Source organism: Cariama cristata, unplaced genomic scaffold (assembly GCF_000690535.1).
Source record: "Cariama cristata isolate BGI_N322 unplaced genomic scaffold, ASM69053v1 scaffold37723, whole genome shotgun sequence".
Taxonomy (NCBI): domain Eukaryota; kingdom Metazoa; phylum Chordata; class Aves; order Cariamiformes; family Cariamidae; genus Cariama; species Cariama cristata.
The window spans coordinates 13329-39556 of NW_009609871.1; the positions used below are offsets into that span (position 1 = coordinate 13329).

Consider the following 26228-nt stretch of genomic DNA (forward strand, 5'->3'; position numbering starts at 1 on the left):
GGGCGTTCACTCTATTTAAAAAGAAAAAAAGAAGGAGAGAGAGAGGGAATCCTGCTCCATTGTCCTACTGCAAGTAGAAAAGGGCTGAGCTAATTCAAACCAAACTCAGAACAGAAACTCCTCCCAGGCGGAGACATTTTTTCTGTCAAGTTTCAGCCCTGGGAGAATTTTTACAGCTGAGCAATAAACTCTTGAAACAGAGGTTAAGGGCCTCACGAGCTCCAGGCTTCTAATAGAAGGAGCAGCACAGAGCAGTGGGCACCCTGTAATCCGTAGGAATGTGTCAGGCTGACGGGAAGCTGGAGGTACTGGGGGAAGGAGAGGGTTAATCACCACAGTTTCCCAACAAACATTTCCTAATATTGTCACTTTTTACCCACAAGTTACAATTTCTCTGTTACTATAGAGGCAAGATGTTGATACTGGATTCATTTTCTGGGTTTTATTCCTTTTTGTCATTTTTCCCATGAACTAATAAGCCACAGTGGATTTGAAAGTATGAGCAAATGTGAACACTATACAAAGCACTTTTATGTTCTATTGACATTTTCTTCCCACCCTAATAATTTAGAGCTGTTAACATTAAAAAAAAAAATTTAGGATGATCATACTTCCCATCACTTTCATTTCCCAAGTTTATGAAGGAAGAATCATGAGTAATTTCCCATAGTTATTGTTTGGAGCACAACACATGGTCTCAATTACCGGGATAAGAAACATAGAGAGGGTATTGGTGAGGATAAATGATTTATCTATGCATTTAATTCAAAATTCATTTTCCATGCGATAGTTTATATTACTCTGATCAACCATTATCTTTCTTATTTCACTTTATAAACATAATCCAACTATTCTGAGCAGGACCCTGGGTCACGAGAGATCAGTTTGCTGACATATTTTTGGAGCAGTGAAGCATGTGAAGAGTGACCCTCCACCAAACCTACTTGCCGCTAAAGGTATCTACCCAAGAAGGGCAGATCTGGACAAGTCAAGACTAAGAAGACACAGAATAACTGTTGCCTTTCACTTTTGTTCTCATTTCCAAGGAAAGAAAAAGGGGCAACAACTAGTATCGGGAGCCACACCCGCACAGAACATAATTCTGTGCATCAATACGTACTTCACTTGCCTTTACACTACTGTTGCCTCAAAAACACCGTTTCTGCCTTAATGAAATGACTGGCTGCAGGCCGGCAGCTGAGCTCTCTGCACGTGAGCTCTGTGCCTGGGCCAGCTGTACGAAAGCCTCGTGGCACATGGCTCCTTCTGCACAAGCAGCAGACAAGGAGCATCGACGTGGGACTGTGCAGAACCAGCACGTGCTGTAAAGCGGTAACACTAGCGTAGATCACAGCAGTTCAGATGGGGCAGAATAACCGGTGATTACTTCAGGACTTTGCTGTAGCAGTAGATCTGAAGAGAGTGCTACTGCCCAGCTGGGACGGGCTGGTGGCACTGCTGAGCCTGGCAGCAATGCAGTTTGGTTACCTGCACGTTCTGCAGGGATGGGGGCTCAGTGGACATCAGAGCCACCATTTCTTTCTCTTTCACCCTGCCTTCCCATCTAGTGCTCAAAGCACAACGTTCAGCCGCTTCTCTCATAGGGCTGCTTCGGGTTAGAGATGATGCAGAACATGAGCTATTTAATGCTCAGGAAGCTGGTGGAGAAGTTCCCCTACATAAATCCTTTACCAATTTTTTATTTTTTAAATGAATTCCTGGCTGGTCTGTGGAGAACTCAAGATTGTGCTTTTGTTAGTACAAATGAGCCCAATACAAATAAGGGGTCTTTTTCGCCAGAGGGTTGTGCAATTCCTGCCAGACTTGGCCTTCAACCTGGGCCTGGCGGTCATGTGGGACCCACAATTTCCTCCCATGGTTTTATCTGTGCTGTCACTGTGGAGCACAAAACACTCTTGTTCCCAGCATATTTGGGGATATAGAAGTGCGTAGTAGGCATATGTATGGGTGACCACATGATTCTTAATAAAATCAGTCTCCTAAATGACATAAATTAGGGTGCAAATGCATAACGGGCCAGTTCACACAGAGCTGGCTTAGCTAAAGACCGAACTTTTGAAATGTGGTTCTGGTTCCTGGTACTTGTCGTTGCTCTGAGAACATGTGTAGCAGATATTTGTCAGCCTTTTTTTTCTCCCTTTCCTTTCATTGCTGGGTGCTGCTTCCAGTCTTAATCCATGCAATACAGTCATGATACATTATTTAAAAATAAAGATCAGGTCCCCTCAGGACCTCTGCCCATTCCTCACTCAAGCTTTGCTGTGCCATACACCAGCTCTCACGGCCCAAGACTTCACTTGGGATTCTCCAGCTCTGGCCTCGTGGTGTATCACACCACAGGCGTGCCCCAAGAGCAGAAACTGTTGCTGGTTTAACAGGTGGCAGGATCTCACCTCTGTGGTGCTTTGATGTAAGAGCTCTACTAACAGATACGGGATCCCAGAGTTTTACATCCTTGGTTGCAGCTACTTCTCCCCAGTGCTGCAAGGACACTGAGATCTTGAAAAGGTACTGGAACATCTTTTACAGGAGCGGATTTGAAAATTGGAGGCAAAAACTTGATAGCAGAAAGCTTTCTGTGAAGGGGATTTATGCCCTTGGCAAGTACAATTTAAACACGTGGAATGGGAAATCTGTTAAATTGTCAGTTATCTTTTTTTTTTTTTAATTCAGTACACAAGGAATTGTCTTTAAGGACTTATTAATATACACTCAATACTTCCTAAGATCTCATAATGACCTGGTCCTAACAGGCCTTGGGGTTTTTTTCTGTTTGGTTTATTTGCTAACTTCCTACCAGCCAAAGTCCTGTGGACAGCTTTACAGCCGTTCTTAAAGTGCTGGTTGGCTCAGGAGCGTCAGCTGATGGGGAAGGCTTTGCACTAAGGCTGGTAGCCTTGTGGCATTGGCTACCGCGAGGCCAGATGGCTGTTGATTCACATCAAAAAGTCCTTTGAGCAGCCGCCCTGCAGAGCCAGCGCTGCCGAGTCGCTCATTCCCTTTCTCCTCTCTCCCAATTTCCTGTTGTTTCAACTTTGCAGTGATGTGAATACGGTCTGACAGTGCGGTTCCCTTCGTATTCCTCGTCTGCTCTGCGCTGGCACCTTCCTCTTCTCTTCCTGCCCGTCCCTCCTATCACGTGTTTCTCCAAGCAGCAGCAACTTGTGCTATCACCTTCTTCTCTGGACTCAGCACTTACATTCCCAGTTCAGCTGTTCATATTTTGCCCGATAGTTGAAGCCAGCTCCTGCTCAAATATTTTCCATCTACAGTTTATGTTTGGCACAAAAAGAATCTCATGATCAAGGGGTTTAATGATGATATATTTTTTTTTTATTTAAAAAGACAAGTTTATGTCTGGAGATCCCGTGAAAGTGCCTGAATGAATCTAAAGAAACCTGCATGAGAAGTGTTTTCAGTTCTTTTCCATCTTTAAGTTATCTGGGCCATGGCAGAGCTGGCAGCACTGGCAAGCTGAGACCCGTAACTCTGTCGGGCACCTCTAGGCTGGAGAACTGGCATCACATCGCCCTGAATCTCAGCAATTCAGGTAGAAAGTCCCTTTCCCCGCCGTATGGTTGGGTGTGAGCCATGTTTCAATGCAATATGGAGATGAGGACCATGGGCCTTGTTCCCCTGTGTAAATTCCTTAGCTGAATTTACCCCTCAAAATGCAAACACGCAGTATGGCCTGGATCTTTGTTGCCTAAGCCAAGCCTAAAGTCAGTGCACTCCAGGTTTGGAAATTGCACATGCAACTTCAAACTAAGAGTCTGGGGAAGGCTTAATCATTTGGAGGATTTACTGGGGCAGCATCAGCCATGTCAGACTGCTGGCTGGACATGTACCACGTCACCTCCCGTGGGGGACCCACACCCCACACCCCCCGCTGCTGGTGCAGCATCCCAGGCGTGTGCTCAGTGTGGTGCAGGGCTTTGGGCTCCCACTCTGTGAACCAGTTTCTGTGTGCTTTGCCCTTGGGACTCCCCTCTTTGCTCTGGTTGTTTTGTTTTTATGGTCAAAATTCAAAATCAAAGTGAAACTCAGCCAAAGTGCCAAGATTTCCTGGTTACAGGTTGAAACCAAACAAAGAGTACATGGTTTGTACGGTTTCAACCTAAAATCATAAATCATCTCTTATTCACCTAAAATTTATTCCAAATTTACTCAAAACTTGGCCCAGATTTGCCTGAAACTTGGCCCAGGATTGCTTGAAACTGAGCCCAGCTTCAGAGCGAGGTTCATGAACCTTGACAAACCTGGCCTGAGCCTTGAGTTTGTAATGAAACCCAAAACCAGGGGAGTTTCACCTGGTTTGGGTTTGGTTATAGACATTTCTCACGGCTCTAGTATTTATTATGATTACAATAACAACACATTTATACAGAGCTGTGAGCATGCACACAACATCGCAAAATGAAAAAGTCCAGACAGCTTTCCTACCTGTCCAAGCTTACCAGCTGAATAACGTACTGCACTACAGCTACAGTCAAACTCAGTCCCACATGGGCTGCTTAAAAAAAAGTAATTTCTCCTGGGTTGTCACAGACATACACAAAAAAAAATTACCCTGAAGCACCTCACATAGGAATGATAGGAATAAAGAATCAACCTCCAAAGAAAACTAAGCGGTAGCCCTGTTTTCCTGGCTGGTTCATCCAGCAGCCTCAGAGACGAGCCGGGGAAGCTGGCAAAGCCCAGGTCCTGCTCACCAGCAGTGTCTCTTTTGATTATCTCCACGCAGCCTGCTGACCTGGATACTCTACACAAAATCTTTTTTCCAGCAGAAAACTACCAGGCACTGTCTTTTTTTTTTTTTTTTTTTTTAAACTGGTGCTTCTGCATGTGCAGTGGCAGCGTGCTGTGTGGGGTATCCATGGGGACAGCCAGCCCAGGGGATGCGTGCTGGGGCGCAGGGACATGCCTCTGGCTTTCTGAAGAGTGTGGGGAGCGTCCAGGGCTCCGCCAGGCTCTGTCTGGGACACGTTTTAATGCAGAGGGGCAGTTCCCACAGCTTTGTGCCTGCTGGGGCTGATGAGCACATGTGGCTCCTTGTCCTCCTCTCCAGGGACACCTCAGTACTTCGGGGCTGCTCCTGGCAGAACAGCCATTGCCTATGGGCTCTCCCAAACCAAAACATCTGGTTCTTGGTTCCTGCCCTGTAAAACAAGGATGACAAACACATCCTGACCTCACAAGGGTGTAGCGAGGCTCAACACGCGTGCCTGTGAGGCGCTCACATCCTACAGCCCTGGGAGCCATAGAGAAGCTCATAAACAAACAAACCAACCTGCAGATGTGAGAGCCGAGCCGAGCTGGTGCGAGGGCTGGGCCTGCGCTGCTGCCACGTGCAAGGGAACGGTCCAGCCCAAGAGAGGGAAGGAGAAAAAGCCCTTCCTGGGTTCTTAGCAAAGGTTTAGCATCGTGTGACTTTAGCCTGGAAGCACTGAGCTGTAGTTACCTGCCTAGACTCTTCAGAAAAAAAACATACATTTCTACATACACGTAGGAGCATATGTCTAAGCAGGCTGAGAACTCAGCTGTATGCTAACGAGCAGCAAGGCACACACTGGACTGGCCAGCACCAACACGGGGCTGCCGCCCAGCTTTGCCAGCATGCTCCTGCTGGCCAGGCAGCCCTGACCTGCCTGGTCGCCTCCTGCCATTGCTGTGCCACGCAGGGGTGTGTTAGAAATAGAAAGGAGAGCCTGAAATACAAAACCAAACACTTTGGTGACCTTTCTGGCCTCAAGCTTCCTCCGCTGAACTCAATGGGAAGCTCGTAACTGAGGAGTTGGCTTAGGCACAATATTCCTCAAAAGCATTTGTTACGAGGGTGTGAAAGATTTGGCAAGTTTTAAGGACAGCAGAAGTAGATCGTTGGAACTGGTCAGAACTGAAGTCCTTGGCATCTTCAAGGTTTTTGCTGCACAGGAAGATGGCCTCAACTTCAGGTGAACCAAAGCAGATGGCCCACTCGAAAGGGACCAGGTGTTGCCCTCAAAGTCTCTCTGGGGACACCAAGGACCTTGGCGAAGGGTGCACTGAGCGGCAGCACCACAGAACCCTGCTGTTGACCACCTCCACCTTCCAAGGCACCAGCAGTACCTCTGCCTGCTCTGAAAGCAGCAGGTGTGCATCCCCCTCTACAGAGATGGCTGACAGCCACTGCAGCACCTGCATGGGGACCTGCAAGCCACAGCCCAGGAGGAGCGCAAGGCACCAGGGCTAGTGCGGGACCAGCACCTGTGAGTGAAGCAGAAGCCACGTGCGTTGGGGCATTTTGGGCCACTGAACAACTGCAGCATTCTCCCTCCTCCCCTTTTTCTTTCACTCTTGCTACTACTGCAACCTCTGCAATCATTTGCATTTTCATGAGTGTAAATGATGGCATATTTTGCCCCAAATTACAGCTGTCTGGTTGCCCTGTCTTAGGTTTTCACAGCATCCAGAACCAGCGTGATCCTGCAGGTTAATGTGATGCCACGGACCCGCGCTGCTGATGCACGGTTTGCACGCAGAGCCACTCTGTGCAGACGTGTAACTGCAGGAGCTTGCACAGGGGCTGAACGGGTTTCTGCAGGCATCCAACACACTCAGACCACAGGCAACTAGAAGCTCTGGGATTTTCTGAACACAAGAGTTTTAGCTGTGGGTTATTCTGCCAAGACTGTGATAATATGAGGGCTTACTCTGGGCAAATACTCTGGTAGGACACTGCCAACCTGGATTTACTGGATTAACCTGCCGTACATCACATCTTGGCCTTAGCTGCTGGCCGCTCCTGCAAGCATGAAGCCAACCAAAGCAGAAAAGCTTAGACTTGCTCTGGGGAAGAGGGTGAAGTGGGCAAGATCCTGGGTCCAGACATCCCAGCTTTGGGAAGCTGGTGTGTCCCATTAGCTCCTGTCCTACCTGGTGCAGGGCAGCTGGGGGGCACCGAGTGGGGTACGCAGCTCCTGCAGCTCCACAGGCAGCCCTGGCCTCATCAGCTGCTGAACTCTGGCTTCCCCTCTACAATTGAAAATACAGGATTTTCTTGTCACAGCAGTGAAGTTGAAAGAAGAGAAGCTGTCTCCTTCTCATCTGATGCCTACTCAGAAAGTAGCGGCGCTGCAGCGCGATGTAAGCTGTTAACCTTGCTCATTTTGGCAGAAGCCATCAGATCTGCAAGAGTACTGTGAGGCTTTAGTGGTTCAAGTACTGCACCAATTTAAAGCGGGAATCCTAAGAATTCCTTCACAGCAAATGTCAATTTTAAAAAGCGGTGAGAAGGCTTTTGCAATGCCAGTGCCACCACCCCCAGCTTGGCCCAGGGCAGAGGGTTTGATGCAGCCTGCCTGGTACCACACTTACCTGTCGTGGTGCTGCTGGCGGAGATCTCCGGTGCCCAAACTCAGTTCCAGGAAGGCGTAGACAGCTGTTAGGCAACAGCCATGGCATCTTGCTCTCCAAACAGCTCGGGCCTGTCAGTGCTGAGAAGTCTTGACCAGATTAGCTCTTCCAAAGCACAAAGCTGAACTTGAATCACAGTGTAGAATATTTATCTTAGAGAAAACCTGAGTGCGACCCTTTGGGACCTGCCACAAGAAAGCAAACACTTCGGGTCCTTTGAAAGTCAGCTTAAAAGGGAGACTGTGGAAACAGTCATGTTCTGCCAAAACACACGTCAGCTGTCAAGTTTACAAGATACTGTTACAACACAAAACAAGAGAATGATTTGATATGTACAGTAACAAGCCATCTTTGTTAAACTCTGTTAACCAAAAATTATAATTATCAATGCATGCGCCTATGCTGAGTCATGCACAATCACAACAGAGGGAAGCTACACTCTTATTTCAAATAATTAAAGATTTTTGCCATTTCCTTGAATTTGAAAAATGTCCTTTAATTGCAAAAGGATACACATTCAGAAAGATGTCTACTTCAATCTGCCCAGTGCTTAGAGTCATTCTGGAATCCCACCATTAAATCAAATACAGGAAATTACTTTAAATCACACTGTAGGTTACAAACCACTTTTTAATTGCAGGTCTCGTGCAATACTATTATGCAACCTTTGTGCTTCACTGCGACTCTAAAGAAACAGCAGAAATTCAGACTAATGTGAATAATTGTACACATACAGCAACTAAACCTGACAGGCAAAAATGACATACCAGTTAAAGGGCACTGCTGCGAAGAGACAGATGAAGAATTGCACAAGAAAATGGATTTTTATGTGCAGATCAGTACAGCAAGACTGGGATCTCCATTTTTAAATGACTGAAAGAGATGCTGTCATAATTTCTTGTTTCTGCAGCATAACAAAGGTGATTTGCAGAACTGTGCAGGCAACACTGAGGCTGTTGGAAAACAATCAAGGAACCTTTGGCACGATAAGGCGTTATACTGCAGCTTAAATGCTAAACCAACTCTACTGGACAGAGTCCTGACAGGTCTTTCTGGAATCATTCTTCTCAGTTCCTCTCAGTGTTTAAGAGCTGGAGAGAAAATATGCAAACTGTACATTTAACTATAAAACATACAATCTTGCACACTGCCACTGGCACTAAAACCCACACCCAGCCTGCTGGAATGAGTGCCATTGACAACTGTAAAGTTCTGATTCTCTTTCGCCATAGTTATGCAACGCATGGAAAAAATCACTGTTCAGCATTTTGGCGTACTAATAAATAAAAGCTAGACATGAGCTATTAAAAAATATCAAAGTAACCCTGTGCACAAGCTCCTTTTCATATAGTTACATTTGTTATGCAGAAGAAATCAAAGCTGAAATCCAATTACAGAAAATAATACAATTTGGGGTGAATTATTACAGTACATTTCCCTTCCAAAGCTATTATAGCTCAATATATGTTCCCTCTATCAACTACAGTGCTGTCCAATCAGCAGTTTCAGTGACACTGCTTGCTTCATTTTTTCTTCCAGACTTTACAGCACCACACCTCAGTACGAAGTGCTGCTGCTGCTGCTGAAAGATACACCATCTCACTTGCGTATACAAGAACACCCACACTATCAAATAATTCACTTGCTATTAAAACCCAGCTACAACTTGTGACGGCTTTTGGTATTGGATTATCCCTTTGTTATCAGCCTTAGATTATTTGACAATAGATGTTGAAGTTGGGGCAAAAGAATGGAATATCTTAAGTCAAGGCAGTTTTAGCAGACAAGACTTTTCAAAATTAAATAAATATGTTTTCTGTATAACAATTTAACATCCACTTCTGCATGTTTTGGCTATCAAAGTTACTTATTGACAGGATCATTCACGTCAAGTCATTGGAAATGTTCTAACTTTCTTTCTGGAGCCACACAATAATTTGACAGAGGTCCACTGCTGTTTAGATTTGTGAAGGTTTCTGTATTTCTTCTGTTCTTCCTTTGCATGAAGAATGAACAAACGGCGCCAGCAGCACACCTTCAAGGAGAAATCACCTGTGCACACAGACAGACATACAACCAACCCTACCGACAATGCCTGACACATAAGAACGCAGTTTATCACACTTTTAGCAAGAACACAAGGCCACAGAATAAACTAAAAAAAAAACTGTTTTATTGTGACATTTATGACATTGAGCCCTTTGATAGGAATGACTATGGGTACTCTTGACACGTTACATAATGTCATGGTGTAGGATGGCACTGATTGTCATCTGACTTTTGAGAATGTTTAATGGTCCCTACTGACCTCAGTGCATTTTGGCAAGTCACAGAAACTTTATCATCAGGTTTGTGTATACAGTTAACAAGTAGTTGGTCTTATAAGCACCATTACAAACCCTCACATTAAGGGTATTATTAATCTAGTTTACAAATGCTTCATTGATAAAAATAGCATGATTACAGTATACACACACTTAATTTACATGTAATGTATTATAGGCATAACTGAGATAAACTACTGAGCTAACTTTGGTTGATTGAAGTATTTAGACTGAATAATGGCAATTTTGGCTTCTAAGTTGTGTAAATATTACAGTGCATTTATAAATCTAGGATGAAAATTTACTAGCACCAAATGGATATCATAAATGGCTGACCTAGTAAGTTGTAGTTGGAGAAGCGAAGTTTAAGAATTAAAAAAATAGAGCTGTCCATCAGTTGAAAGCACGTTCTTGTACCTCTGCTGAAATGATGACGCGTCTCAGCATCAGTGGCCAACTTCCAATGATAAAAGTCCCAGTTTTCAAGATTCAACATATCAAGGTAGCTCAGATACACTGAAAAGCCTGAGAAAGTGGTTGTTTTGAGCTCGAGTATTCATCCTGTACCTTGTTTATGTAATAATATAATAGTGCTCCTTCATACAAATGTACTCATGTAAGACTGTACCTATGATATGGAGAATCTGATTGGGAGGAATATTCAGTCCTACCTATCTATCTTTGGTTTAATTATTTGGTCTTTGGTTGATGAATTAATGAAGCAATATCTGAATTTTCATTTTCAGGTTATCTCCCAGCTCACCACTGAGGTAGTCTTTGTCATGTTTCTCTTCAAGCTGGTTAAGTTCCTTCTTTTTATAGAGTGGAATACTACTGATTTGTAATGAATAGTTTCCAGGCACTGGCTTCTTCTTTGTGAAATGAAGGTAACTTATCCCGTCCTTCTTATTGATTCTAAAGAAACCATCTTCATTTCCGGAGTCAATTAAGTATCGGTTATGGTTTGTCAGTGTTGTGAGGGCAGGAAGCAGTTCCAGGATGCGATCTTTGTTACTGAGATCTGAGATGTTGATGGAGAAGACTGCCGCTTTCTCAATATCCCAGCTGGCGAGACTGATTGGCGGCTCCAGCTCTTGCTGATCCTGCACAAGAACAAAGGATGTTAGTTGGCTTTGTCAGAGAGCATTTCACATGCGCCTATGTGTATCTATTTCTTACCCAGCTCATTCATTATTAATTAATAATTTTTAAAAGGAGGTTCTTTAATATCATCTGTCAAATCCACTACTGTGGGCCTAGGACCTCTCAGGAAAAAGTACGGTCTTTGTCACTGTCCTTGCGTGGGTAACGGGAGGCCGAGACATGTATTGAAAGTTCCTGCATGTGGGTCCCGCTGCCTGACAAACAAAGCCTCTCTGTGCTTGGAGTCTGCGACCAGCCTCCTACAAAGAGAGCAGCAAAGGCACGCTCCTCCTCTCTGTTGGGGAACCACAAGCTAACGTCAACAACAACGTGCAGAAGAGAGCAGGGTCTGTGGGGGAGGCACGTCATTTAGGTGGGAGTTTTCTGCTTTGCAAGGTTTGCTTTGTTTAGGTGTGGAGCTGGGGTGGCCCATGCGTGCAGCAGGGTGCTGGAAAAGCAGCATCGCCCCTCACCTCCAAGTGATGGTAACTGGGCTCCCCACGAGTCCCCTGTGCCTCAGTCATGCAGGGGTGGCAGAACGATAACATTTGACACTGCACATCAGCTGTAACATTTTCATTTGGAAAGCAAGGGAAGCTCTACATCACCTCTGAGACAAATCCAGCACTAATCACAGACAGTACTGAAACACACTGGAGAGACACAGTTTATGACCTGGCTGCCCAAAATCAAATGTCCACACTTGTCTGGGCAAAAGCACTCTCCTGTCTTCCCATATTAGCAGGGCCCCATGCACTGAGCACCTAATGGAAACAGCAAACAGGCTTCCCCTGTTCAGCACGTACGTGTGAGCAGAGAGTACAGGTGACATTTAGCTCAGGGTAGCGATGGTGTGGCAACATTTTACAAGAGTGTTCAGTGTCTCTTGGTTACATTTAGAATGCACACACCATTTGCACACCCAGACATACTTTCAGCTGAATGACAAATACCTGCAACAGTCGAGAGACCTGCCATGACCTGCTGCTTTTCTGGCCAGGTCAGGGCAGATCCCTTCACCTGTAACATCACTGTCATCTTAGACTGGATGAAGAAGTGGGACATAAATGACTGTGGACTTGGTGACACTTCTCCTACAAGCTGTTTACAGTTTGTGGAAGTCTGTATATAATGTCAACAATAAGGTTCCAATCCAGTGACTTGTGCTGGATGTTGGACTGGATGACCAGACTGGGCAATTCTGACTTCATGTTACAAGAACTTGAAATAAGCCAATGTGGGACTCCCCATGTAATGTAAGGAGTTTGAATTTTGCGCCAGAGGGACTACAGTAACATTACACATTACAAGCTCATGCTTCCACCACAAGTTCTGCACTCATACTGGGAGGTGTGGTGCTGGAAGCTCAACTGAAGAACAAACAGAATGACAACCACCCCTATCCCATTGTGGCTCACTGTTGTGGTCAATTCAGAACAAAACCCAGCAGGGCGAGTTTGGTGAAGGATTTGCTTTAATGCTTTTTTGAGAAATGTCTGCTAACACCCAAGGATGAGTGAAAAGGGATGCCTATCCTTTGCATAAAGACAAAACTTGTCACACAGCAGACTAGTTTTCATGTAAATATAAGTGCTGAAACCACTTATTAATATTTGGTTAAGAAAAAAAAAGCCAATGACAACAGCTAGGAAGGAGTGGAGTTGTGTGAGCATTGCAATAGACGATAAGCATTTCACTGACACAATTACCACACTTGAAGGCAAATGGAAACCTGCCTCTGACCCCAAAAACTTCCCAGCAATGACAAATGAAGCTCTGCCTCCTGTTCTGCTGCCTGGGCCAGTGGTGAGCACTGTGTGTAGCCCCACTGGCAGCCTCAGCCCCAGGACGGCAACCTGGGTGACCGACTGCAAGGGTCTGGACAAGCCCCAGGAAAGGCTGCAGCCCTGGACTCCCTCCAGGTGAGGTGTTTGCGTCCAGAACTCTGTGTTTGCCTTGGAGAGGGCTCCAGCCCCAGACACACAACACGGTGCTGCTTGGCAGGGTCCATATCCACCCTGACCAACATGTCCTGCCTTCCTGGCCGCGAGGTCACACAAACATTTTACATACCCGCTGTCCTCTGACATCAAGAGCCTGCTTTGCTGGTGAGTGGACTGCTCTCTAGACAGCTGGATGGGCATTTATTTTAGTGTTTGATGTGACATAGGTATTAGGTATGCAGGGGCTTCAGAGGATGACATTTGCCTAAAGACAGTGAACAACTTCAGAAAGCTCACACTCAGACTACTTGACATCCAAAACCAGCTCTTTGGTCTACTTTGTTTGAGGTGTATGTTTCTCCTGTGGGATTGTCTCTTGGCACACCTCCTTCTGAGATCGGCTTTCACAAGACAACCACAAACCTTTACCTGAAAAAGGGTCAATTACCTCTGCTTCATTTGCAGTTTCATTAATGCTTCTGCGCTTCCTTCCTCTCTTGGGGTAGCCATTGATTTTACATTCATAGCAAGCTTCTGGAGAGAGGGAGTTGTCATCTACTTCTCCACTGAGTGAAAGCTCTTGTCCTTGACCTTTGCCTAGCCCCACTCCAGAAACACAGTGTCTGAGGAAGGAAGAAATTCAAAATTAATTCCAGTGAGACATAGATCTTATCAAAAGCTGAATTTTGGGGACTGTGAATGCAAACAATAAAGCAATTATGTTGCACTCATTTCCTAGGAAAAATTTCTGCTAAACTCAACAGGCAAAATTCTCACTGAATCACAACGCAGCTACCTCTGATTTCAAGAACCTGGCTCCATGAGGCTTAAGAGAGACCTGCCAATATTTAACAGTTTTAAAAACACAGGCTTAAGCTCTGAGAAGTCGTTAGTAATTTCTGTTATCCAATCTGGAACACATTAAGAAAGACCAATTTTCAGAAACTGCTGAAAAATCTGAAAAGTGAGGTCTTTCATAATGTATCCCAAAGCTTTTAGTCACTTCTAAAATTTAAGTCACAATCTTTCTGCTTTCCATTTGAGTTGCTTGGTCCTACATGATGCACAGCCCTAACACTCCCACTGGGGCAAATGAAAATTGGTTTTCTTCATAAAGCAGCCATTTATTCAAAAAATTATTCATTTGCAACACAGAAGAATATGGAACATACAAGAACATAAGAGCATACAGAATTATTATTCCAACCAGTGGGTGAAGCCACTTGTATAATACCATTTGTCTTTGGAGGTGGCAGGAGGTGTTGTTATTATTTTTTTTAAAAGGAGACAAGTGATACACCACAAATCACAGTGAGGGGTGTGAGCTCCCAAGTGGCAAGCTCAGAGAACTTGGCTAGCTATTGGGGTGTTCAGGAGAGAGGTGAAAGCAGTAGCTTAAAAGAGATGATTGAACCTGGTAGCCCTGACCAAATTTCATTAAGCATTAAAACCACATTGCTCCCTTCCCTTGGTTACCTTTCCCATCCCTCATCTCCAAACTCAGCAGATGCATCCAACTCTTGAACACCTCCACAATCCTATCCCTCTTTTATTGGTTACAATCCCCCCGGTTCTGCTGCTCCAAACTACAGAGAAAGGAGTGGATTATGTCCCCTTTATGTCTGTTAGTTTAAAATGAGAATCCCTTACCCTTGTCCTATTCTGAAGTAACCAGGTGGACATCCACAGACATAGCCACCTTCAGTATTTGAACAACCATAACTGCATGGGGCTTGTGCAGAACCGCATTCATTGATATCTTGGCAACCTCCACTAAACTGTTCATACTGAAATCCGGTAGGGCACATACATTTATAGCTTCCCAAAGTATTGTGGCAAGATGCTCCTCCACAGATGTGTGCACTGAGACATTCATTTTCATCTGGAAAAGAAGCAGAACATACCACATTAACTTTTACTTTCCGGTGTACTCCAGTCTACCCCTTCAGAAAGGTCATGCTTAACTGTTGCTAAACATGCTGCCACATCAGACTGACAGAAATGGAGAACAGGGCTTGGCCTCACCCTTGGCTAGGACAGCGGTCGCTAGGAGATTACTACAACCATACCAACACAGTAACATTTGGGTTACTCTACAGAAGATGTTTCATGCCATGTCAGCTCATGCTCTAGAGAGCAAAGAAGCAAAGGAGGCAACTTTTTTTTTGTTCCAGAAACAACTGAGAAGAATAAAACTTCGCAAAGCCAACAATCTGGTCCAGTAATCCCATGTTCATAATGCTATTCAACATTAAAGGAAAAAGAGTAAGGAATCAAGCTCTGACACCTATTCCAGGCACTGAAAATCCCTCCCTACACACTCACATTTTAATATGAGGTACAGGTAGGGTACAGGAACAAGGAGCAAAGTAAAAATAAAAGCAGCTGTAGATACAAAACACTGTCACATTCTAAGCCAGCCCTTTTCCAAACTTCCCAAGCGCAGCACTGTAGGAGTTTGAGGTCGGTTCAGGCTTGTTTACTGTAAATGGCTAATTTCTTAAATGTAGCTGGTCTGAATTTTTTTGTCTGAAGCGGCAAATTGTTATGAAACATTCCAAATGCTATTGTTCCCCAATTTTTTTTTTGTGATAAAGCAACTGCATATGCACATTGAGTGTGTGTGCGCATGCATAAGAAATGTCATCTGGACACTATGGATAAAATGTAAGGAACAGTGCAGCATCTCTGACCCAAGCATCCAGGTTACAGAAGAGTAAGTACTAAATCAGTGCATTATTGTCTTTTTCCAAACAATGGAGCTGTTTGTTCTTTGTTGAAAAGCAATGCCTTTGCTTCTTGCAGCCTGATTTATGGCAGAGTGCACTACAGAACTGCCTGAGCAGGGGAGGCAGTCACACACAGCACAAGACATGGGATGAACCAAAGCATTCTTCAGCGATTATCAAACTATTATCAAACTATGTGTTGCAGCAACATCAAAAGTCCCTGAACACTTCATTAAACAAGCTAAAAAAGACACAAACTGTTTGCAGAGTTGGGATTGCCAAGGAGTATGAAGGAATTGTCACAGAAAAACCTGTTACATGGATTCTTCCCCTGTGGTACACCCAGGAGATCTAGATAAGTATCTTAGGCATATTCAGTTACAGACATTACAAAGTGAACATGTGGAGACCACAAGTTTAAAACCTAGGCCTGAATTCTGTGTTATTGAAGCCTGTAGAAGTTCTGCCATTAACCTAAAGTGATGTTTCAAGATTTGTCATACCTAACACAGCAATTATGTCAACATCATAAATGCATGTTTGGGCCACAGCAAGTTACTGCACCAAGAGGAGATATGCTCACTTTGCCTTGCTCCACAGCAGCAAAAGTGTGGATGCTGGTGAGGTTAGTTCCTGTATTTTGGGTGACTGTTGGAGGAAAAAATATGAAGTGAAAAAAATAGTTATGGGAGCCTTGGACTCTGTGTGAGCTGTGCTGTCCGGCACCAGTTGCTCTCCTGTACTCTGTGCTCTGCAACATGCAGCTCTCTTATGCTCAAACAATAACAGTGTACACCTCGTTTGGAAATACACCTAGTTAAATACTATCACCCAGGAAGACTTGGAAATAGCCAAGATGTTTCGCAAAACCGAGAGCTGCACTTTTTCAGATTCCACAATGTCCTCCAGCAGCCAGATGTGGCAGTGCTGGTTTGTTTGTTTGGGTTTTTACCCTCCTGCAGATTAAATTCTAATTGAACCCTAAGCTCTGCTAGTTTAATTAATATTCAAAATCACCATACGTTTATGCTCCCTCCTTGTTCTCTTCTATGTTACAGGCATAGAGTTCTGGAGCACAAGCAAGTAAATGTCACAGCAAGGACTGCATAAAATGTCAGGAGGTTTGGTAAGCATAATTAAAAGCAAGGACCTCCCTAGAGCACCATAGTGATAAGCAGCAAAGACATTTTTATGTTTCTGAAAGCAAAGAAAGCCAAACAAAGAGTTATGAAGCCCTTTGCTCTCAAAGAGGTCATTAAACTTATCTCTGGGTATCCACACAAGACTAGCTTGGATGACGCTCATTAAATGTAACTAAAGGTGCATATAACTGTCACTAGAGGAAAAATTATTCACGTTTCTCTTGTTCGAATATGCTATGTGCTACACTGCTGAAACATAGAGACTTTTCCCATGACTTCTGCAGAGGACCCAGTTCTGTCTGCTCAAGTCATATCCAGCAGCACATGCAGCCCTATCTAGGATGGCTCAGAGACTTGGGATAGAACCAAAGTTTAGATAGGGAAGAAACAAGCATTTTAATTCACTTCACTGTATTTACTTCTTAACATAAATAAAGAGCACTAGCATTTGTTATTTATAACCATAATTGTCTTGTAAGCACTTGTTATAAACTGGAAGCATCTTTAGACAGATAGCAGCAGCTTTGGTTAAATAGAACAAATGCTTAATTCTGTACAGAGAAGAGGCTTAAACACAGCAGCCTTCCTGTAGGTGTTGTAAGAACGATAAAAGTGCAGATCAAGTAGGATTCTAATAGAATTTTAGATGCTTTGAGCAAGAACTTTAATTTTACAATTTAACAATCCAAACTTGTGGTTCTGAGTCTGCCAGGTTCAACCCACCATTAGCTCTCAGAGAGGACCTGTGTCTGAGCAGACTGTTCTGCAGCTTCCTTTGTTCAGACCAGAAAATACATGAGTAACACATGTTCCCTCAAAGTCAATGCAACTTCTAGCACCCTCAAGGATAATTTTGTGCTTAAACACTTGTCGAACCAGGACGTAGGCTTCATATCCACTCTGCCTTTCGTATCCACTCTGCCTTTCGCAGGAGCACACATTTGTAATGAAACTCCACTCAACTTATTAAATTATAATCAGAAAAAGAAAATATGGCAAACTGCACCATTGCCCTTCGCTTCTTGCTGCTGACAAAGGTAACATGCATTTTAATGTGTGAATTTTAAAAAGTGACTTGCCAACACATTGGTTCCATTGGTAATGCTGGAGATATCCTTGTGGGCAGCTACACCTGTATCCTCCAATTATATTTTGGCAGCCATGCTGACATCGGTGGTTTCCATCACATTCATCAACATCTAAAAAGGTGAGATACGCTCTGAGTTTTGGGAGAGAAGCTCAAATTATGCTGTATTTGAAAAGTATGTTACAAATAATCATATATATTCATATAGCATATATAGAGAGGTATATTTCAGGATCTTCCAAAAACCTGACCAGTGCTGGGAGACTGCTTCAGGCCTTTCAGGTTTGGATTTCTGGCTCCACAGCAAGTAACTTAGGGCTGAAAACCACTGAAAGCTCAAATTCAGCCACAATTTTCAGAGTTTTTGCATTCTGCCATGGAGCAGACAGCAGAAAGCCATTTGTATATGGGACCCCCAAGGCTTTCCTAAGGCTCCCAGCTCCACAGCAGACAGACCCTTGCTTTTACCTAAGCATCCAACCCAGGAATCCCAGGATATCTCTTTTCAAAGCAAAGCAAACTCTATCTCAAGAGAAGGCTCTAGAGGCTCTAGGGACCCAGAGGAATAAAGTCTGCAGCCCTTGAACTCTCTCTTTAGCAGGTCTCCTTGGAGATGCAAAACTTCCTGTCCTTGGTGAGTTCCTCAGAAATCCATGCAGGATTCAACAGAAGTTAGCAGAACTTATGATGTTTAAACTAAAACATTCCAGGCTAAATTGAAGTCTCTTCAGAAAATATCTGTCCAGTTCTTTAGTATGCTGCAATCTATCTATTTATTCAGGCCCATGGAGAGAAATTCTGCCTTGTTGCTAAATTTCCATACCCCACTCCCCTACAATCTACATATGCTTACTCCATAGATTTTGGTGCTTATTCCATAGGTCCCTCCTTGGATGACAGTATAGCTGAGAGAAGATGAAAGAAAGCAAGAGAAGGCCAAGTTAAATGCCCTGTGTGTTGTACCTACCTTCACAGCTAAGCCCAGTTTGATCGAGTGAGAAGCCACGTTGACACTCACAAACAAAACTTCCTGGTGTATTCTGGCAAATGCCCTTTGCCCCACATAAATTGATTTCAGTAGCACACTCATTGTTATCTGAAGGAAACCAAGGCCTGAGAGTTACTTTTTATTCCTTGTGGTTAAGATGATCATTTAGCAATGCTAACAATGAACAGTTTGTGACAAGAGGTAAAGAAACTTCAGTAACATAGCTTTCTTACTGTCCTCTCCACTTTTTACTTTGTAGTATAGAAGCAGAGCTTACATTACCTTCTTTTCAATTTGAAAACACTAACAACACTAACAACAGCTGTGAGAAGGGTGACACTCCTTTTCTTCACCAAGAACATGCAGTTTGATGTTCTAGTCTTCAAACACCTCCAAATTCACACCAATACCACAGGATGATTAGACTGCCACAAGCAGGATCCAACTTGCAGAGCAAGCAGGAAGTAATTTTGTTTAACGTTTCCACAGACATAATGGGTATGTGTTTAAAGGACAACTGCAGAAATGTATGTTTCATGCTTACTGTTTCAAGAAAACTTGATGTGATCTCTAATGTGGGTCCTGCAATGAACTACAAGGACAGAAATACAACCATTTTTTTGCTCAATGGGTAAGAAAGGGTAAGGCAAGAATTACAAATCGTTGGTTTTACTGTCTGATTCTCGCAAGTGCAAAATTCAAAGACACAGATTATGAAAACAAGGGAAGGTAGGAGGGAGAGCCTCTTTGCATCTTCTGCTCTGATGGGACTGCGATCAGAACCTGGCCTATGTTTCCATTTGGTTTATCAGGAAGCTGATTTCACCTCCTTGCTGCTTTTCTTCTGGAATAAGAGTCAGTAATAAATCCCAAATCTATGTCTACATTCCCATGTCACTTACCAATGCAGGCTGTATGGTGCTGAGTGAATCCAGGAGGACATTTACAAGTGAAACCCCCAATAGTGTTGACACAAAGGAACTGGCAGTTGTGCTGCTTTGTTGCACATTCATCAAGATCTAAAAAACCCAAGAAAACACCTTTCACTTATGTTCCTGGTAGAGGATCTGACAGTTCAGCTGGACTTAGTGATTGCAAATAAATAACATACCAAATAACGAATCTATGTCTACTTTCCACGCTGGCTTCAAGTTCCTCTCACGTGAAACCCCACATGTAATGAATGGGACTTTGGAGCTACACTACTGTCCACCTCTCTCGTCTGTCTGAAAGTTGCTGTTACATACTAAATGTCTGCTCTTACTGCAGTCAATAAATGGGAAGTCACGATCTTCATGAGAAACAGCGGCAGATTGCAAAATGGTATGACACTGAAGCATACTATTACTCCAAAAGAAATATTTAAATGATAATGACAAAAGTACACTGTCATTTCCCATGCCAAGTTTAGAATTGCTGCTCTAACTTATGTGGTTTCAGTCAGATCTTTGCTACCAAGACACATAAATAAATGAAATTATAATGAACATTTCAAAATCTCTCCTGCACTGCTGTCCCTTATTCAGCATGCTACAGAGCTGGTAGGTTAAAACTGTTGATGTTGAGCATGGTTTGCAGTGCATTGTCCATCTTTGCATCCATTAAGATACATTTATCACTGAAAAACACAGCTTAAACCAACATGCTTACCAAAATAAGACCAATCACATATACTATTGGTTATGAAGTCTTTTAAGATCAGCTGCCATCAACCTGCAAAAACTCCTGTGGATCTACTGTTCATCCAGATTATGAAAGAACTAACTGAAACACCAACTCCATCCTGTGCAGGCCACTTCCACTGTCTTTCATGGAAATACTCACATGAATCAAGAACACAGATTTACATCATTTAAATGTCCTTGGATTAGTACTTCCCTGTGAAACACAGGTTTCTGCAGTAAATTCTTTTCTCAATTTTTACCTTTGCAGCTTCTGCCATCTTCTTGCAGGATGTACCCTTTTGGACATGAACACTGGAAGCTCCCCTCTGTGTTTTTACAGATGAAATTGCAAGGTTTTGGGGACTCATTACATTCATTCAGATCTAGAAGAAGCAAAAGCAGATACCTCAGTGCTGATAACCAAAGATTTCTGATGTTTTTCAAAATGCTCGGGAGATATCAGAAGGAAATCAAAATCCCCAAAGCATTCTAACAAACGACATTTTATTTTTTCATTTTTCAAAATCTTTCTATTCCCTTCATCAAGGCATCTCTTAGTAATCAACTTTATATACATACACCACAATGAAAAACCTACCTATGCAAAGACTGCCAGTTATATCTGGAGTATAGCCAAGGTTGCAATGACAACGATAAGATCCCCTCTCATTGATGCATTCCCCATTACGGCAGACATCATGAATAACCTTGCACTCATCAATATCTGCAATTAAACGAGGGTTAGTTCACAATGGAACAAGAACTGATTTTATACAGCTTCAATAGATTCTTGTGACCTGACATAAAAAAAACTCACACCCTACGTAAAATAAAAAAATTACATAAAATAATGAAATATTGCACAGATTAAAGAGAAATATTAAGTGGAAAAATATGGAATGGAGCATTAATCTAACTTTCAAATGCAATGAACAAGCCTTAAGTGGAAGCAAACAACTGGAGCTGATCATATATTAGCCTCCATAAATCAGACAACACTTTGCTTTCATGTACACAAATAGCTCTTAATCTGTCCCTAAAACACACTCAAATGTGAGACTCAAATTCCCATTTGAGTGCATGTCAATCAACCAGCATGCAAAATCAATATCTGCCAAGTTGGGATGGATGCCTTGTCATCCAGGGCCTTTGGCTATGCACCCTCCTCCCAAAGGACTGTACTCTCTCAACAGGAAAACTCTCAGGAAATTTTGACTGATACCCAAAATATTTAGGACCTAACAATGTTCAAATATGCAAAAAGAGAGTTTATAATTTATCACTTAATTTGGCATTGTGTAAGAGAGCCTTTAATAGAAAGTCAGTACCTGCTCCGTTAGACATGTATCCTCGGCCATGAGGGCAAAGCTTCTTGAAGGCCACAGTGCCTGGGAAGGGGCAGACCTCGCAGTTTTGCCCCCAGCCTCGGCCACCATCACAGCAGCATTCAGACTTGGTGACAGAGTTCCTGTTGCTTGATCCGATTTGACACATACTTTGTAAGACTTCAGTGAAGCAGTAGCCCTCCCTGTTGTCTGGAAGACAAATTATGCATCACAGAGAATCCTAATGGTGACGACCTCCTGAGGGTCATGAGATATTCAGAATTTAGTCAGAAATATAAAAGAAAGGGCATACTTCACCCTGGGACTGTGGAACTGAGAGTAAAAGACTACCAGTAGTAAGAAAGAGAGCACAACGTCTAAGGGAAACAAAGAAGACAGGAAATTTAGCAAAAGGTGGAAGAAAAAGTTACATTATGCTTATAAAACATATGTTTCTGTTTGAACCCAGAGAAAAAGGACTGCCTGAAAATCAGGACCAAAGAAAGGGCAAAGCAATTCCCAGCTGACTGAAACCACCAAACAGTCAGCTTTCCTAGCAAGCTGATGGGCTGACTGAAGCAGGCATAGGGTTAGCATGGGAAGAATGAACCTGCAGGAGGGCACCTACTCACAAAGGCCCCTTCCCAAAGGCATGTAAATTCAAAAGCATGTTTACTCACTACACTTTTCTAAGTTTAATTTCAACCACAATTTCTGCTATCAAAGTGATAGTTCATTAGACTGTTAGTGTGTGACTTACCAAGGCATTCATTCTGGGCATCACTGGCAGTGAATCCCTCGTTGCACTCACATCTGTAACTTCCCACTGTGTTTACACAACGGCCATTCTCGCAGATCCCAGGTTTGGTCTGACATTCATTCTCATCTGTGTTTTTGAAATGATATGACAAAAATCAAGTCCATTACTGGATCGATGCGGGTTAGAGAAGTTTGTACGGAGGCCTTAAGCTGTGCATTCTTCCTGGTTAAACTTGCATAATTATTGGGTTTTTTTAAATAAAAAGTCTCTTTTATTCAATTTTCAGAGGAAAGATGAACATCTAGCTCAAAATACTATATATTTTGTTACATTTTCTCTGCAATATATTCCTCACTGGTTTTCAAAATTTTTCAGAGTTACAGCTGCAGTTCTGAATGCCATCTGAAGTTTAAAAACCATTCAGATCTACTCTTATTCATGCTAACAGAGATAAATAAGCTTACAGCAATGGGCCCAACTCTCCGCTTTTTTCACTCAGCAATTCATCAGCAGCAGTACAAACTGATTGTAAAGACAGCCACATCCAGATTTTCTACTTACTGCCCACATGTGTGCACACCTGAACAGCAAAGCAAAGTGCGTACTGCACCGGCAGATCAATTACACAGGTAGTTACGCAATTCTTTCCCTGAGTTCCTTAACACTTTCTTAAATCCAAAATTTTCAGCTCTTCTGAGGAACTGTGTGTTTCAAGAGCTTCAACACTTCAATGTCACTTACCTATACAGCCTTCCCCATCTGGTCTGCGCTGATAACCTGGTCCACAGATACACATATAGGTGCCAATTAGGTTTTTGCACTCCATCTGTTTTGAGTCACAGTCGTGAACTCCTTCTTCACACTCATTCTGATCTAAAACACAAAGTTTAGACTTCATTATATAGAGAGATGATCCTGGAAATTCACAACAGTAAATTCTGACTTTGGAATTTCAATTGTAATCGAACTCTATACATACTTTTATTGTGCTAAACTAACCATAAGATATACTAGCCTAGAGCAAATTCATTTTTCCCAAATGCCCATTTTCAGGGCAAGACAAAACTGTATCATCTGATATGACCTCACTTTATGCAGAGGTATAAGTTTACAGGCAGGACAGGGCTAATACAATCTACTGTGTAATGTAAACCATAGAATTTCATCCCAAATTCTTTCTGACTCGGTTACTTCCTGGGATTAAAACTCTGGCCCAATACTGCAGCGAGTCAGAGCCCTAACCCTGCAGGAACTTGAAATCATTATCTCATAACCGTGAGAGTCTGGTAGGAGTTTTACCTCTGCACATTCTCCGGTCCTCTCGCAGAACGTATCCCGCGGGGCACTTGCATTCGTAGGATCCAAAAGTGTTCACGCAGCGGAAAGCGCAGAGCAGAGGGTTCTGAATACACTCATTGACATCTGGATTTGGAGCAACAAATCCATGGAGGAAGTGAAACATGCTTTTGTAAAACTCAGCAGACTTGAGTGCACACATTTTAGGCAATATCACAGATCCCAGTTTACTGAGGGCTAAATTTTAATAGTTGGGGACCCATGGTTCTACTCATTATGGCTTTCTGTATAGGAGCAGCCACCAGACATGCCAGGATGCTTGCACAGCTACCTGAAGTTTCAATATCTTCAAAGGCAAGCAGCCAATGGAAATAAATTCCAGATCCATGCTGCCAAAATACTGTCTCAGTTAAAACTATCTTTTCCACATCTAGGCTCAGTTTTTATGACTGGTTATTTTTAAATTCTAGATGCACTAATTCTGCTTCTTCATAAACTGAATTCCATAAAACAATATCCTTACTAGAAACATTATTTTGAAGTGCATTTACATATGCTCTGGGCTACTTGAGTAATTACTGCTATATAATGATGTTTACACACCGCTAACTCCTCCTCTGCAATTTGAGCTTTCACCCAAATTCCACAGGGAAGTGAATGAAGGTCTAACTGTATATAAAACTAATGCAGGCTGATGGAAAAATAGAAGCATTCTTTTGTATGGGCTTGCAAACAAATAGATTGTGGCAGATAATTTAAGAACAGCTGTGTCAGGTCAGAAGAGACTGTCAGAATGTCCTAGGACATTCTCCTCTCTCTAGTTGTAACACGAGGAGATGAGTATTAAAAAAACTCCATACCATGTACGCAGAGATCTTTTCCCTGATACAGCCTCTCAGTTTAAGGACTTCCACAGCCAAAAGCCACAACAAAACTATCAAGCTTAATTTCCACTGACGGATTCCCACACAAATGTGTACAATCTCTTTCTGGGTCAATTTATACTCGTGGCCTCACTAATATTCTGCAGGAAAGAGTTGCACAACTTAAGTAAGTACTATGCATATAAAAATGTTTGCTTTGGTTTGTCTAACATGTTCCCTCTATTTTTGGTACCGTTACCACTTGCGGCTTTATAAATTTAAATCATATATCTCTTCAACCATATTTCCACACTGAAAAATTCTAGTCTAATTAATTTTCTGCATGTCCCTTTCATAAGTCTGATCTTGCTTACTCCTCCCTTCTTTGTGCATTTTCAAATTTCTGTTTTTGAAGTGAGAGACCAAAGCATGAAAAATATGCAACCTAGGGGTACCATGGTAATTGTCTAGTACTGTATTTGTATTTTCTGTTTTGTTTCCTGTTTCTTCCCTAACAAACCCAAGCAGCCCATTTTCTGTTTTCATCATCCATAGTGACTCCCTTCACTCAAGGGTTGTCTAGGAGGTAAGCAAAAACCATATACACAGTAAGCAGCATTTCTGGGGACTGTTCTGGGGAGGCCATACCCCAACATGCTCCTCTCCAGGCAGTCCCTTAGCAGACACTACCTGAAAGCCTTTTCACCCAACCTCCAGTTAGAAAAAGGTACCACAGTTCAAGGTGGATATAGGAAGGAGGAACCAATTTTTCTGTTTCAGATAAAGATGCATTGTTGCAAATGTCCATATTTTTCTTTTTAATTTGCTTTACTCTCCTCAATTGTTTCTGAAATCAGGAAACTGTTTTAGCACACAACTATGACGACAGTCCTTAACACATGGGAGTCACACCTTCACAGGTCATCATCGGTCCAGGCTCAAATCCCTCAACGCAGGTGCATTCAAAACCTCCCACCACATTCCTGCAAGTTCCATTTCCACACGGGTTTCCAACAGCACATTCATCAGTATCTGCAAGCAGTTAAATCAAGGCAAGAATACATGATTATACTCAACCAAAAAGGTATAAGATCTATGTTGTTGACGTACAACCAAAAAAACCCCAAAAATACAAAATCCAAGAACTCACTTAAGTTACTGAATTAGTCACAGAGTCCGAACATAATTTGGGATCGCTAGAGGTTATTTGGGTCAAATACTCAGCCAGAGAAGGACTAACTTGGAGCAGATTGCTCAGGTCTTGCCCTGGCAGGTTTTAAATACCAGTGAGGAGGAAGACTCCGCAACGTTAGAATAATATAACCCCACTACTCCTTAATGCCAAACTTAGCAATTCAGGAGATTCTTTACAATGGAAGATGAAACAGCTATACTCACCCACACATTGAGCTCCTTGTAGGATGTAACCATATGGACATTCACAGCGGAATGACCCATCTGTGTTGATACACTGCCCAAATTTACAGTTATCTGGATCAAGGCACTCATCCACATCTTAACCAGAAATACAAACAACACAGTAAGTGC

General features: G+C 42.9%; 1 protein-coding gene across 1 annotated transcript in view; it reads right to left on the reverse strand.

Moving 5' to 3' along the window:
- Positions 1 to 9250: 9250 nt before the first annotated feature.
- The window catches only part of FBN1 (fibrillin 1), a 68445-nt gene continuing 51467 nt past the window's right edge, over positions 9251 to 26228 (reverse strand). The window contains exons 35-48 of the mRNA XM_009697653.1: positions 26079 to 26195; positions 25593 to 25712; positions 23821 to 23943; positions 23263 to 23394; positions 22522 to 22647; positions 21765 to 21971; positions 21035 to 21160; positions 20697 to 20819; positions 19675 to 19791; positions 18752 to 18880; positions 17777 to 17896; positions 14477 to 14708; positions 13275 to 13449; positions 9251 to 10843 (exon numbers count right to left, since the gene is read on the reverse strand). Coding sequence (XP_009695955.1) covers positions 10454 to 10843; positions 13275 to 13449; positions 14477 to 14708; positions 17777 to 17896; positions 18752 to 18880; positions 19675 to 19791; positions 20697 to 20819; positions 21035 to 21160; positions 21765 to 21971; positions 22522 to 22647; positions 23263 to 23394; positions 23821 to 23943; positions 25593 to 25712; positions 26079 to 26195 — 2237 coding nt within the window. The 3' untranslated portion in view covers positions 9251 to 10453. The remainder of the gene's footprint in view (positions 10844 to 13274; positions 13450 to 14476; positions 14709 to 17776; positions 17897 to 18751; positions 18881 to 19674; positions 19792 to 20696; positions 20820 to 21034; positions 21161 to 21764; positions 21972 to 22521; positions 22648 to 23262; positions 23395 to 23820; positions 23944 to 25592; positions 25713 to 26078; positions 26196 to 26228) is intronic.